Source organism: Ictidomys tridecemlineatus, chromosome 6, assembly GCF_052094955.1.
Source record: "Ictidomys tridecemlineatus isolate mIctTri1 chromosome 6, mIctTri1.hap1, whole genome shotgun sequence".
NCBI lineage: Eukaryota > Metazoa > Chordata > Mammalia > Rodentia > Sciuridae > Ictidomys > Ictidomys tridecemlineatus.
The window spans coordinates 83,599,449-83,614,939 of record NC_135482.1 but is presented as its reverse complement, the minus strand read 5'-3'; the positions used below and the strand labels follow the sequence as shown (position 1 = coordinate 83,614,939).

At 35.9% G+C, this 15,491-nt stretch overlaps 1 protein-coding gene across 16 annotated transcripts in view; it reads right to left on the bottom strand.

Annotated features, from left to right (window-relative positions):
• Positions 1 to 15,491, bottom strand: part of Lmntd1 (lamin tail domain containing 1) — a 395,781-nt gene that overhangs the window by 25,746 nt on the left and 354,544 nt on the right. For all 16 annotated transcript variants that reach the window (XM_078015053.1, XM_078015055.1, XM_078015052.1 and 13 more), the window contains 2 exons: positions 13,107 to 13,339; positions 9,970 to 10,180 (listed from right to left, as the gene is read on the bottom strand). In XM_078015053.1, coding sequence (XP_077871179.1) covers positions 9,970 to 10,180; positions 13,107 to 13,339 — 444 coding nt within the window. The remainder of the gene's footprint in view (positions 1 to 9,969; positions 10,181 to 13,106; positions 13,340 to 15,491) is intronic.

The window sequence follows — 15,491 nt, the reverse complement described above, 5'->3', positions numbered from 1 at the left end:
TGTTTTTAATCTACAAGTTAAGGCCAAAATTTTTATCTTGTCATTTAATTCCTTGTATAGTTTAGTCATTGTTTCTTTGAGGTTCTTGTCCTATAACATCTGCAACATCTGCAACTCTTTCCACCTGTTTCTTTGTACATATTTGGTTTTGGATTTTGGTTAACTTTTATCTTTTGTACACATTGTTATTTTTTATATAGCTCTGTTATGGTTTAGGTAAAATGTGTCCCTTAAAAGCTCATGTGAGAGACAATAAAAGAAAATTTAGAGGTGAAATAACTGCGTTATGAGGGTCTTAACCTAATCAATGTATTAATCCACTTGAATGGGTTAATTGGGTGATAACTATAGGCAGGAAGGTTGTGGCTAGTGAGGTAGGTCACTAGGAGCATGCCTTGAGGGTATATATTTTGTCCCTGGTGAGCTGAGCTTAATCTCTCTCTGCCTCCTTATTACCACATCTTCAGCTGTGTTCTTCCTTCATGCCCTTCCTCCATGATGTTCTGCTTAACCCTCAGGCCCAGAATAATAGAGTCAGCCATCTATTCACTAAGACTTCTGAAACCACAAGCCCCCAAATAAACATTTCTCCCCTCTAATTCTTCTTGTTAGGTCTTTTTGGTCACAGTAATGACACAGCTTACTGAAACAAATCTAGTATCATAGATTAAAAAAAAAACCTGCAGAGATAATTTAAGGCTCTGTATGTTTTCTCACTCTAGATAGGATTTATTTTTGCTTTTGGCAGACATCTAAGTTGAAAAAAGTCACTTTAATTGAATCAGGGTGTGAAATGATTTGACACAAGACTGGTTTATTTTGATTATAGCTTTACTATTGGGTGTACCCTTCTGAGTTCTAACTGAAAACTGGGGGTGTTTGAGGGATGACTCTCATTCTTGACAGTTCCCAAATGCCAATTCTCATTCACCCAGTCCTGTGATCCTGCCAAAATCTTTGATGAACTTCTGAGCACCTCTGCTGCTGCTTTCAAAGTATTTTGAGGAGAAAAGTGGCTCCAAATATAAGGATTTTGCTCTATATTTCCTCTCCAAGAAGAACTGTGATAATAAAGGGTGTACACACCTATGGACTCTCAGCATAGTGATGAAATTCCATTCAAAACAGTGGCCTCACTTCCTACACCCCTGCACTGAGAAGATGCCTCTTTCATAGAGGTTCATTTTGAGCAATTTATAGGACCATGTCTTTTTTTTATGTGTGTTTTCATTATTTAATTTTGAACGTAACGTCCCTGGGATTCTTCTAACTCATTCTCATCTTACTCTTACTCAATTCTTTGTGTGATGTTTTTATTTTTTGTTTTACAGACTCATGTCTTCTGCCCATGAAAATGATCACTATTTTACTTTTATTTTAAACAAAAGACCTTGGAATAGCTCAGCTACCCTTTTGTTGAATATTTATAGTTGCTCTTCAAAAATCTTTCATTAAGGGCTGGGGCTATAGCTCAGCAGCAGAGTGCTTGCCTTGCACGTGCCGGGCACTGAGTTGGAGCCTCAGCGCCACATAAAAATAAATAAATAAAAAGATATTGTTTCATCTACAACTAAAAACAAATTTTTTAAAAAATCTTTCCTTAGTCAAGTAAACTGATTGTTCATTAAACTTTATTTTATATATATATATATATATATATATATATATATAATAAGTTTCTTGTCTGAAAGAAAACAAAACATTGTTCATATCAAGGCATGTATTTGCCTTCTTTTTGATTTAAGTCCTAAAGTTACAGGAAAACACTTTATGTAATACATGGAAATTCATGGAGGCAAACTGTCAATATGCTGTCACACTTGCTTTACAAGTAATCTTTTTCTCTTCTCTGCCATCCTTTCTGTTTATTTTTTAGTGGGAAAGTGACTTGAGACCTCTTCTCATAATTTGTGATTGGCTGAGAGTGGAGAGAGATGTTCCAATCATCCTGTCAGTAGCTTTTGTACATACCCAATTTGTAAAGATTGAAAAGACCCAAGACCATGTCACTTTTTTTCCCCCCTTAAGACTCACTTTCCATTATTTAAGCACTGATTTATCTGGTCTTTGGGTTCTTCTTGATAGCTCCATGCTATTTATCTGCTTTCAAGCTTCTGTTACTGAGCAATTTGCTGAAATTATCTTTAGAGTTTCAATTATTCCACCCTCTGTAAGACTGGAAGACGCTGCACCACACGACACAGATCATTTTATTACAAAAGGCTGTGTGTTTATATAGGTCCAAGGAGAGATCGCAGGGCTGAGGTAGACAACAGGTCGCCCCTTTATTGGCAAGCTCTTCCATATGTCAGTTCCGGAGCCCAAGAAGTTAATTCTTAATGGGGCTAAGGCTTCCCACCAGCAGGGTTTGAACGTTGGCGCTGGCGGGAACGTTTCACGCCAGTGAAAGAAACAGGAAAGGTAGCAGAATACAATAGTTACTAATAGGGCATTATGTAAAAATGTGGATGTGTAACTGATGTGATTCTGCAATCTGTATTTGGGGTAAAAATGGGAGTTCATAACCCACTTGAATCTAATGTATGAAATATGATATGTCAAGAGCTTTGTAATGTTGTGAACAACCAATAAAAAATAAAATAAAATAAAATAAAACCAAAAAAAAAAAAGAAAGAAAGAGGAGAAAGAGGGTCGTTAGACGCCATGCTGGGGTTTTTCTCTGGGGTGCTGCTGCCGTTATATGTTTTCCCAACACCCTCTATTTAAAATTCTCTTTATGTTGGCACCTGCACTTGTCATTGGGTGGGTAGTGCTGGCTGGAAAGGGCTCCTTAAGTTTTTAAAGGACAAAATCTAGAAAAAAATAAGGGAACTTGAATCAAAATTCACTGGTAATATAAGAGAAGAACTCTTAGACATGAAAGTCTTAGTGACAAATCTTTAATGTAATGAAGAGATAAATTTATATATTTTCTACTACCAGGCTCTAAATCACCCAAAGGAAGAATAAATGGGCTTAGAATGCTTTGGGAATATGGGCATATCTGCAAACTCATTGGTTGTTTTGGACAAGAGGTATTCATATGGTTATCATTGTCTTTTTGAGGCCCATTTCCTCCAGAGTTTACTAACATTCTTCCTCTAAAGTTGTAGACTGTAGAACTGCTGGGAAGCAGAGATGGAGTATAGATGGGAAGGTAGCCTTTTTAATATACTGTCATTATATACAGGGGATTAGGAACTAAACATGAAGCCAAGGAAAGGTCTTATATTTAGGAAGGGTACTAATGCAAAACTAGTGAAAAATTCTAGTAAAATGTCTCCTCCATTTCCTGCTTGCCTACAAGTACTGCTTTTATCCTTCTGCTGGCAGATTTTCAACTGATCCCCAGAGGTGGTTGGTGACGGTATGTGAGAAACAACAGCTTTCTTTGTTCAAAATGCTACAAGAAGATTAAACAGAATATGTAGAGATATGGCTGAGATGAAAAATATACAAGATGGGATTAACAGATTAGTGGTAGATGAAAATATTAGTGAATCTGAAGATATAGTAATAGACGGTTATCCAAAAAGAAACACAGAAAAACTGTTTTTAAAAAAGAAAGAGAATAACAGTATTAGAGAACTGTGGTACAGCTCCAAGTGGTCCAATAGATGGGTAATTGAAGTCCTTTGAAAAGGAGGGGATCAATATTTGAAGACACAATAGCCAAAATTTTCCAATTTAAATCCCACATATCTGTAAATCAAAGAAATGCAACAACTCCAAGCATAGGGAATCTGAATAAAGTTATACCAAGACACATCAAAATCAAGTCTCTGAAAACCAATGAACATCTTTGAAGCACTATGAAAGGGAAAAAAGAGAACATGTTTAAGTAGAGGATCAAATATATAATGATTACACTATGTTTATTAGAAACAATGTGGACAAGAAGAAGCAACATCTTTAAAGTACTGAAGAAAAAACTGTCCACATATAATTCTATATCCATAGAAAATATCTTTTTAAAATAGACAAAATCAAGAATTCTTCTGGTATGCCGAAACTAAGGGAAGAATTTACTACAAGCAGTTTTACACTGCAGAAAATATTAAAGGAGAAACTTTTCAGATGGTAGGATAATGATACTGTCTGGAAACATGATCTACAGACCCCCCCCCACACACACACTCCCAATGAAGAGTACTCAAAACATATCAGGGTAAATATAGTATATACGATATTTTTCTTATTATTTAAATTTATCCTTTAATTGGCTAAACGAGAACAATATAGTATGGAATTTATATAATATAAAAAAGAAAATGTGTGACAAAGACCAGGAGGGGAGCAATGAAAGTATGTTATGGTAAGGTTCTTAGACCACATGTGAAGTAGTATAAGGCCACTTGCAAGTAGTCTGTTATTGGCTCAAGATGTATCATATAAGCCTGAAAGCAACTGCCAAAATAAGAATGACAGTTAATTAACCAACAAAGGAGGTAAAGTGGATTTTTTAATAATACTCCATTCAAAGGAAGATTAAAAAACAAGAAAAAATGGAACACAGACAATTGAGAAAAATAGAAAACAAACAATGAAACAGTAGGCTTAACCCTTATCATATTAATAATCACTTTAAATGTAAGTGGTTTAAAGGACATGGATTTGTCAGATTGGCTAAAAGAGCACATCCCAACTACATGCCATCAACAAAACAGGCACTCCAAATATAAACACATAGTTTAAAAGTAAAAGAACAGAAAAAGTTACAGCATGCTAATATTAGCAAAAGAAACCTTCAGTGGTATATTAATATTAGGTCAAATAGCTTTCCAAGCAAAGAATATTGCCAAGGATAAAAGAAGTTATTTCACAATGATATAAGGATCAATGAATTGGGAAGATATAACACTCCTAATTGCTTCTGCATATAATAACAAAGATTCAAAATACATTAAAAACAATAAAACTGAACTGCAAGGGAGAAATCAACAAATCCAGATTATAGCAGATTTTAATACCTCTCTCTCAATAACTGATAGAACAAGTAGACAGAAAATAAGCAAAAGACAGTATACTTAACACTATCAATCAACATGTTTATGAAACACCTCACTCAACATTAAAATACACATTCATTTCAAGTGTACTTAAAATTTTACCAATATACTCAATATCCTGAATATTAAACAAGTCTCAATAAATATTAAATGTTTCAAGCCATAAAAAGCATATTTTTGACTATATGGAATCTAACTAGAAATCAATAACAAGAAGATATTTGCAAAATCATGAAACTGGAAAAATTTATGAAATATTTGGGAACTTAATAATGCTTCCAAATTACCCAAGAAACAAAGAGGAAATATTTTGAATAGAATGAAAATGAACATACATTTCAAAATGTGTGGGATGAAACTGGGTAGTACTTAGAGGGAAAATTTTAATATTAAATATCTATGTCAGCTGGGCACAGTGGCACTCCCCTATAATCCCAGCAGCTCAGGAGGTTGAGTCAGGAGGATCATGAGTTTAAAGCCAGCCTCAGCAAAATCGAGGTGTTAAGCAACTCAATGAGGCCCTGTCTCTAAATAGAACTCAAAATAGGGCTGGGGATGTTGCTCAGTGGTTGAGTGCCCCTGAAATTCAATCCCTGGTACCCCCCGCCCCAGTAAAATATCTATGTCAAAGAGAAAAAGTTATCAAATCAATGTTCTCAACTTCCAACTAAAAAATTTTAAAAAGAAAGAAAAGCAATATCCCTGAAACAAACAGGGGTAGGTAAAGATCCGAATGGGAATCAATGAAATAGAAGGCAAACAAAAAATAGATAAAATCAATGAAGGCAAACACTAGTTCTTGGCAAAACTCAATAAAACTGCTAAATCTAACAAAAGCAAGCAGGAAAAAGAGAACACACAAAGGATCATACCATGAACAAGAAAAGGTGACAGTAGAGAGTCTACAGCGAATAAAAGGATATTAAGAGAATTTTATATGGGTAGATTCCTTGGAAGACACAAACTACTCAAGTATACTCAGAAGAAATAAACAGAATAGTCTGATATCTATTTAAAAAGAGTTTTTAGTTTAAATATTTCCTACTATCATACATAGATGGGATATAATTTCTCATTTTTCTGAGTGTACATGTTGCAGAATAATATTGATCATGTGGTCACACACATACATAGAGTAATAATGTCTGTTTCATTCTACTATCTTTCCTATCCCATCACTTTCCTCTATCTAATCTAAGGTAATGCTACTTTTCCCTAGTGCCCCCCACTCCACCTTATTGTGAATTATCATCTGCAAATTAGAGAAAACATTCAGCCTTCAGTTTTGTGGGATTGGCTTATTTCACTTAGCATGATATTCTCCAACTCCAACCATAACCTGGAAAATGCCACAATCTCACTCTACTTTAAAGCTGAGTAATATACTCTATTGAGTATATTCTGCTATCATGTATAACCAATTAAAACAAAGAAAAAAATTTTTTAAATTACCCACAAAGAAACTCCTGGCTCAGATAACCTCAGTGGTCAACTTTATAAAACATTTAAGGAAAAGTAATATTACTTCTATGCAAATTCTTCTAGAAAATAAAATAAAATATATTTTATGAGATAAGCATTACCCTCATACCAAAGTAAAAAAAAAAATTATAAGAAAAGAAGACTATAGACCAATACTCTTTACAAACATAGACACAAAAACTTGAAATGAAATTTTAGCAATATGAATTCAACAATATATTAAAGGGATAAATATTACGGCCAAATAGGGGTTATTCTAAGAGTACAAAGCTGCTTTAAGATTAAAAAAAGATTATAATCTAAATAGATGCATAAAAACTATTGACAATACCCAACATCTAGGTTTAATATTCATCATCACAGATTATATGTCCTGGATAACAATTCTGTCACTCCATGATCAAAACTTTCCCAGGGGTGGGGGACATTTCACAAAATTCAAAAGGAGATCAGTACCTTAGAGGAAAGGGACAGGGGGAAGGAGGAGAGAGAGAAAGGGGACATACTAGGGAATGATATTGGCCAAATTATATTGCTATAATGTGTGCATGTACAAAATGTAGTGACAAATCACACCATTTTGTATACCCATAATGCACCAGTAAAAATAATTGAAAAAAGCTGCACGCTGTGGCACACCTATAATCCTAGTGGTTTGAGAGAGTGAGACAGGAGGATCACAAGTTCAAAGCCAGCCTCAGCAAAAAGTGAGGCTCTAAGCAACTCAGTGAAACCCTGCCTCTAAATAAAATACAAAATAGGACTGGGGATGTTGCTCAGTGGTTGGGTGCCCCTAAGGAGTTCGATCCCTGGTAACACCCACCCCCCAAATAATAATAATGGAGGAAAAAAAAAACTTTCCAGATTTCCCATCGTGAAATCCAAATTCTTAAATCAGGAATTCAAGATACACTATAATCTCTTTCACGCTGAATCAAGCTCTTGTCCCAGGAGCAGTAGCAGTGAAGCATGTCCAGATGGGCTGGCATGCACAGGAACCCAGCATCATTGACCACTACCTGCTGCTGCCCCTTAACTAATGTGAGCAGGTATACCAGGTGCCATGCGTCCACGTGAGCCATAGTCATGCAAAGCCTGCCGTGCATGCACCAGCGTGAGGCAGAGTGAGGCTTAGGCCCCTGTGGATGCCCTACTCCCATACCACACAGTGGCATGGCCTGTAATTCCTAGCATCCAGGATCCACTGATCTCAAACTCCTGGGAAGCTGAGATTGCAAATGAGCCTCAAGAAAACAGAAGTGGGGCAGACCTGAATGGAAGTTCAGACTCAAGGGTTGTTGGTACTTTTCCAAATCTTGATTAGCATAATTTTGGACCAATAGCATTAATATTTTTTAAAACCCTGATTTGCATGAATTTGGACCAATAGCATTGACCCAACTGCCATATAAACCTGTAGACTAGCATGCTCCAGTGGCAACCTGCTATCAGTTCCCCTCTTTTACTGTGAGAATTCACTTTCTATTCTTGAATAAATCCTACTCCTTTCACTTTTGCTTTCAGTTGTTCCTGAAATTTAGGAGACAAGAACTTGGAAAGAACTCGGCAGTGAGCTGTTGTGACCATGTTCTCTATTAAGAGCTGCAACATGTTTTTTTTTTTGTTTTTTGTTTTTTGTTTTTTTTGGCTGTGGAGACCTGCTGCTTATGCAGATCTCTCCTACCAGGCACAGGGACAAAAATCCTGCTTTCAACACTAGAACCTTTCTATCATACTTCTTTATGCACAGACTGATGTGACCACACTGTACAATTCTTTGTACCTGATCCTAACCTTTCTGCCTCTTTAGCTTTCTGCTTCTCCTTTGCTCTAGGCTTGTGGTTCTCAATCCTGACTGTGCATTAGAATCATCATGGCGTTAAAACACATAACAGTTGCCCAATTCTACCCCAAGAGATGTTGGCTGGAGTTCGGGTCAGGACAAGAAAAGCATCCCAGGTGACCATACTGAGTATTGAAAACCAATAGTACAGAATGTTCTCACATACTCCAAATTTATATATCCCAAACTGACCTGTCTTTCTTTTAAATTAGTGCATTATAATTACACATAATAGTGGTGTTCGTTGTGACATGCGTATCCGCACATAGCATAATTGGCTCCAGCAGTTCAATGTCTAGTACCATCCCTTTACCTTTCCTCCTTCCTTCCGCTGATCCCTTTCCTCTACTAGACTGATCTTCCTTTTGTTTATTCTTAATTGGTGCATTACACATGAAAGTAGGATTCGCTGTAATATATTCTTTCACGGATTTAGCATAATTTGGTCTATTTCATTTTGCATTTCCTTCTCTTTCCCTCCACCTCGATCCCCTTTCACTACTCTAATGACTAGCCTGTCTTTCAAAGTGTAGTCTAAATTATAGCTCCTTCACATCATCTTCCCAGATCATCCTGCCCTACAAGCAAGCTCTCTTTTAAATGCCTGGGTATCTGTGTTACTTGCCTCTCTTATCCTCATTTGCAGGTCTTCCCAGACTCCTTGAAATCATATTTGTAAGTCTTTGACAAATGTTTTTGCCCCAAATAGTTCATTATCTTTAACATAGTTCCAAATAGTTCATTATTTTTAACATGGTTGGTATTGAGTGAGTGATCTGATGAAGTGTTTTTAGACAGTTGAGGAAACTCATTGTTTTTTTTTTCCAATCCCAGTTGGCATTAGAATGCCTGTGATTTTTAGGAAACAAGGGGTAAGAAGAAAAAAAATTCCTTCATAACTGACACTCAACTCTGCCTACAATTTCTTTTAGCTCTTGAACACCCTATGCCAACATGAGTTTACTACTAACATTTCACAGTTCAATCTGTTGTTTATGTAAGTAAGGAAGGAAGAGTTAGGTAAATAAGTAGATAAGTTAGCTCCTTCTTTTAGTCCTAATATCAACTTTCTTCCTGATAAATTCTTTTTGCTATAGATACTGACACTGTAATGATGGATCAAGGAGGTAAAAATTATTCTCTCTCCTGTCTTGAATTCAAAAGTCTACTAGGGAAAAAACATTAAAACCATCTGAATGATTCACCACAATGAAAAAAAATCATTGAATAATGGGGTATGGACTTTGTAGGGATTATACAGTGCTATATTCTGTGGCTTTTTGTTTTCTTTGTACCAGGGATTGAATTCGGGAGCACTCCACTACTGAGCCACATCCCCATCCCTATTTTGTAATTTATTTAGAGACAGAGTCTCATTGAATTGCTAAGGGCCTTGCCATTGTTGAGGCTGGCTTTGAACTCATGATCTTCCTGACTCAGCCTCCTGAGCCACTTCTCTGGCACTTTTACTTCTCTAGAATGTTAACATCAATTGCTTTTAATTATATTTCAATGACTTGTTTGGAGTTTTAGAAGAAGTCATAGATCAGAACTAACAATAGATCAGAACTCTTTTTGCTACTGATCAGTCCTCCCTTCGAAGAGAATATCAAACAATTCAAATAGAGTCTGTACCTGCACATAGAGGTCCCAACTTCTTCAAGAATCATAGAAAAGCGTTTGAAAATATCTCTGGTGTGGTGTGAATTGTCAAGAAATTTATTGGAATCTCGAAACAAAGAAAGGAAGTAATCCTCTCCTTCACCAATCACAGATGATTGGGATTCAAAGTTTGACAGCCCCTTTTTCTTGGGAAATAGGAAGGAGTTGATTTCTTTCAAAGAATCTAGAGAAGTAAATGAGAGAGAAGTCAATAAGTGAATATTCAAAGAATCCTGAGGCATTGTCTTTACTCCTTACTTCTACAAAACTATATATTTTTTTCTATATTTTACTGTCACCATTAAACTCAGAATAATTATCAGCTTTTGAATGGTCATTTTCAGCAATCATAAACTATTTAACTGATTAGGTTGTTAGAAACATCATCAGTTTTTGGTAGGTAAAGCATTTGAGTCTGTAAAATTTAGATATGTTATGTACATTATAGTCATATTCTATTTTGTGTTTTCTATGCTACACAAATTATTACCCATAAATTAAAGCCTCAAATAAGTCCTTCTCTGCCAATGCTTAGTCCTTTTCCCAGATAAAAACTTAAACTTTGTCCATCAACTAAAATATGTATTTTATAAGAAAAATAATATTGAATCAGGTTCTAGAATCTTTGAGATGTTTTCTTTTTTGAAATTTTCTGCAGAGAATTGCTGACAGAAATTCCCTACAATTATGTCCCAGCCATGTCACTTATCAGGACAATGGGTTTGGACTTTCCAAGTTTCAGTTTTCTTGAACATAAAAAAGGAGAAGTGAGGACTGGAGATAAAGCAGGTAAGTGTCTGGCACAGTGTTTAGGATTTAGCAGGTACTTGAAAAATGATTGTTATATTGTAAAGGATTATGGTTAGTGTGGCCCTGGGTCCAGAATCCTCAAAGGATTAAAATAATTTAGGTTTTGTTTTAGATTCATATGTCCTTAACAAGAACAAAGGAAAGTAAAAGACATAAAGGGATAAAATCATAGGTTGTATTTATTTGTTTTGGTGCTGTGCTGGGAATTGAATCCAGGTTCTTAAACATGTTAAGCACATGCTCTATCACTGAGCCACACCTCTTGCCCATAATTACTAAAAAGGATTCTTTACAAAGTATTTTGTTGAAAAGAGTTCCTTTTCAGTCAAACAAATATTTAATCACTAAATTCCACTGGGAAAGGATAATATATGGCATTCTTCTTAACAGCTCATCCTGGTTGATGAACTACCAAAGGAAGAAAACCTCAATTTTGCTCCCAGTTGCTATTTCATCTAGAACCACAGGTGACATTGCAACAAGTTCCAGTGGACCCGACCACATCCCAATTCATCTCTCGCCTTGCAAAGGGAAGCCACAAATTTTTGTCACACTCCACTCATTGTGAAAAGCATTTACAGTTGAACCCAAATATAGAGCATCTTCCATGATATAATATATCATGACAAGGGATGGAGAATCTTCCCTTCCTAGATCTAAAATTTGTATTTGCATTTTAAGCCTATGGGTGTTGGTTATTACACTGATGTTCTGTGTAAAGTTAAGAGGCTTCTTTGGAAAGTTTATCTTAGTTATGCAAACAAGGAAACATGGGAAGATGACTACAATGGCAGTAGGAAAAAAAAAACCCTGCATAAAATTGTGTCAAAGGTTTAGGAAAATACCAGAAGCAAAATTAAATATAGATGAGATGCTGCCAGACTGGAAATGTTCACAAAATGGGAGAGGAAATGGAGACATCAGATATACCCTTGGGAGTGTTTGTGCTACCAGTTTTGAAACTTGTTGTGGATTGCTAATGAAGAAGATTACCATTAAATAGGGATGAGAAGTGGGAGGGAAAGGGAGAGAGAAGGGAAATTGCATGGAAATGGAAGGAGACCCTCATTGTCATACAAAATTACATATAAGAGGAAGTGAGGGGAAAGGGGAAAAAAACGAGAGAGAGAAATGAATTACAGTAGATGGGGTAGAGAGAGAAGATGGGAGGGGAGGGAAGGGGAGGGGAGGTGGGATAGTAGGGAATATGAAAGTCAGAAAAATACAACAGACACTAGTAAGGCAGTATGTATAAACGTGGATGTGTAACCAATGTGATTCTGCAATCTGTACATGTGGTAAAAATGGGAGTTCATAACCCACTTGAATCAAATGTGTGAAATATGATATGTCAAGAGCTTTGTAATGTTTTGAACAACTAATAAAAAAATAAAATAAATAAATAAAACATATAGGAAAAAAACATAAACACAGAACCTAATAAACAACATTGTAAAATAAGGTGTTACAGGTATGTTAAAATTCACATATAAGTCTTATTGGTACTTACTATGTGCTAGATTATGCATTAGGTGATTTTTATATGTATTTCTCCTAATCCTTACATTAATCCTGTGATGTTTATACTGTAATCCCTATTCTAGTTATGGAAAATAAAACCCAGAGTTGCTATGCTTTACATTGTTGAGGGTAGGAAAAGAGTTGGTCCTGTGTTTCCAGAGATAGGATGCTTTCTGTAAACCATAGAAGATTCCTCAAACTGGTGAGGAGCAATACCCCTAGAGTTTGAGTACTGCTGAGCATCTTGTGGACAACTGTCAAAACTACCTCTGACTATCACAGTATTAGCTACATCTTCTTCTCCTTCAGATTCTCTATTGCTTCCCCCCACCCCTTTGCTCTTTGCCATGTTATTATTTGCTTTTTATTTTTTCCTTTTCTTATTTGTCTATTCCTTATTTGAGCCATAAGTCTCCTAAAGGCACAAACTACTCAAGATGTTGCTTAATCTTTCTGGCAGCATTCAGGGGAAGAACCATTAACACTTTACATTGCAACATTTAATTCACTAGCAATTCAACCCAGACAACCCACAAACCTCATGGTTACTCCTGATATCTTAATCACGGGAGGATGTATTTGGGGATATGCATTTACGTGGCCTGAATTTAAGACTGCAGTTCTAGAGTCAATGATGACCGTAGTCAAGTTACTCTGCATATGACAGGGGAAATTATTATTATTGGGGACAAATAGTAAAACACCATTCTGGATGGGAGGCACCTAATGAGTCTAATGAAAAACATACTTTAAAAATAGTATATATATTTTTTACTTACCCATGTTGTCTTCTTGGGAAAAGCTGATTACAGTAGATTTAGAAGCCATTGGTCCCATCATGGATGTGTTTACTCCACTAATCTGAGAACTAGACACATAGTAACTGAGAGGAACTTCATTGGATAATGACCGTGACAATAGCTGTGTTGTAGTATCTGAATCTGTGGTATTTGATAAAAACTGTATTGAAGAATGCTGTTTTATTAGAGTAGTTTTAAGTTTGTCTTCTTTTCTGTGTACAAAAATTATAATAAAAAGGTAAGAAACTCAAAATGTCCATGAATTCAAGATACATGGGCTGTCATTTTGATCCAAAGCTCTGCTTTTCAAAGGTATTATCACCTAAATGCACAATACAAATATACATCTTATATTTATTACTTTTTTCTATTTAAATATCAATTAATTCCTATTGTAGATGGTTTTTAAAATGTGTAAAACAGGAAGAGGAAAATAATAATCACTACAATGCCAGTAACCAGAGATTTCATCATTTCCTTCCAGGCTTTGGAATACACATTTTACTCAAAATTGAAACTGTATAAACCACTTATATGGGTATAAACAACTTCTATGGATTAATTTATCATGTTTTCTCTTTTCAGTTACCTTAAAAATATCATAATTTCTGTGATTGCGTATTATAACTTTCCCCTTTAATTCCTGTTGTTGCCTAACTAATTTTCCTATATTAACATAGACTTTACCTTTAAGATCTGCATTCAAATAAACTGTGTGTGTGTGTGTGTGCACACCTTGGACAGAATGGCAGAAAAGAGGGAAAAGAATGACACTTTTCAGGTACTATTATAATAAGTGAGTTTTACTGTAAACAAGAATTTTTTCCCTTTCTTTTTCATGAATATAAAAGCATTTGTTGACTCTCACAATCATTTGAATGAGGTCCTAAAATACTATTATCTTACAAGTTAAGCAATACTATCATGATATGGCTCATGAAAAGGCTTACAATGACTCCATTTGATGGGTCACATGGATGCTCTTCCCAGTGACTTCAAAGCAATTCATGTGTGTGTGCACGCTTGTACTTAACGCATATATTGAGAACAAAGGTCTTAAGGTCCAAAACCCTTCCTAGTTCTGAAGTCTTGGAAAAATGGCCCGTTCAGCCATCTTCCTTTCGGCAGCTGCACATCTATTCAATATAAGTCAGGAGTTAAGTATTTTGCTTTGTGGATTATCTCTGTTTTAATCTGTCTTCCAGAGTACTTGCACAGTTATCATAGCCAGTCTCTGGCTGGTTGGTTTCTTTACAATGGTTCTCCAAGGGATGAGTGCCTGGAGCTTCTGTTGCTGCCATCTTGCTGATGTCCTCCTGGTGTTTACCAAGAGGCAGACACAATCATCTTGTTCTTCCATTCGGAAGTTCCCTCATCAGAAACAGTATATCCAGAGAGCTTTACATTCACAACTAGACTGTCCTAAACATATCTCTCTTAGAAGGCAAGGCCATCTCAGGCAAATTTTGTAAAAAGTTAAGGGTCATTGGCTTTAAAAATTGCAGTGTTACTAGTTCCTTGCTCAGTGAGCTTAAGTACTTGCCATGCAGGAGACACCTCAGGCATTCACATTTGTCAGAAAAGCTCTGACCCCTGACTGCATTATGACTCTGAAGCTTGTGGAGAGGAGACAACAGAGGTACACTGTCAAATCACAAATATTTCATCTGTGTCCAGCCTGAGAGAGGATCATGTGACATGATTTCTCCCTCACACTGTCTGGAATATACAGGGAAAGTGTTTTTCTCTTTCAACATTCCTTACATCTGGGTTTCATTATATACTGGCTACATCTTTTCAGCATGCTCATTTTTCAAGCTCCCATTTTTTTTCCTTAAGTAAAACAATAGCATTTCCAAATAAATTTAATTCCACAAAATATTCCCAATAAGTCTTTGCAAATGTTGCAATCAGAGAAATCTGGCTCAGGGACACCAGTTGTTATTTTTGTAGTTGAATAAGAAATGTCTGACAACTGCACACATCTTAGAAAGAGCTTGAATACTTCAAGAACTGATTCATATGACACAGCTCATGTCAGAACCACCTACTCACCTACCTATTACAGTCTCTTTGGAAGACCAGAGATTTTTCTTAGCGCTCAGTTAGCTTTCCCTTTAACTTAAGGAAGTTTCCAAGCCCCTTCTTGGTGTTTTGCTCTCTCTGTAGTTGAAAGGCACTAAACTAGGGCAATTACATATCAATTCCAGCAGTTCAATGTTACTTTGGGAGATGCTACTTTGGTAACAATGGTGACAATGGTTTCTTGCCTCTAAAAACAAATATTAAAAAACACACTTGGACTGAAGAGTCAACACAGGACATCTAGGTCCAAATAACAAAAAGTTTAAATTGTGTATACTC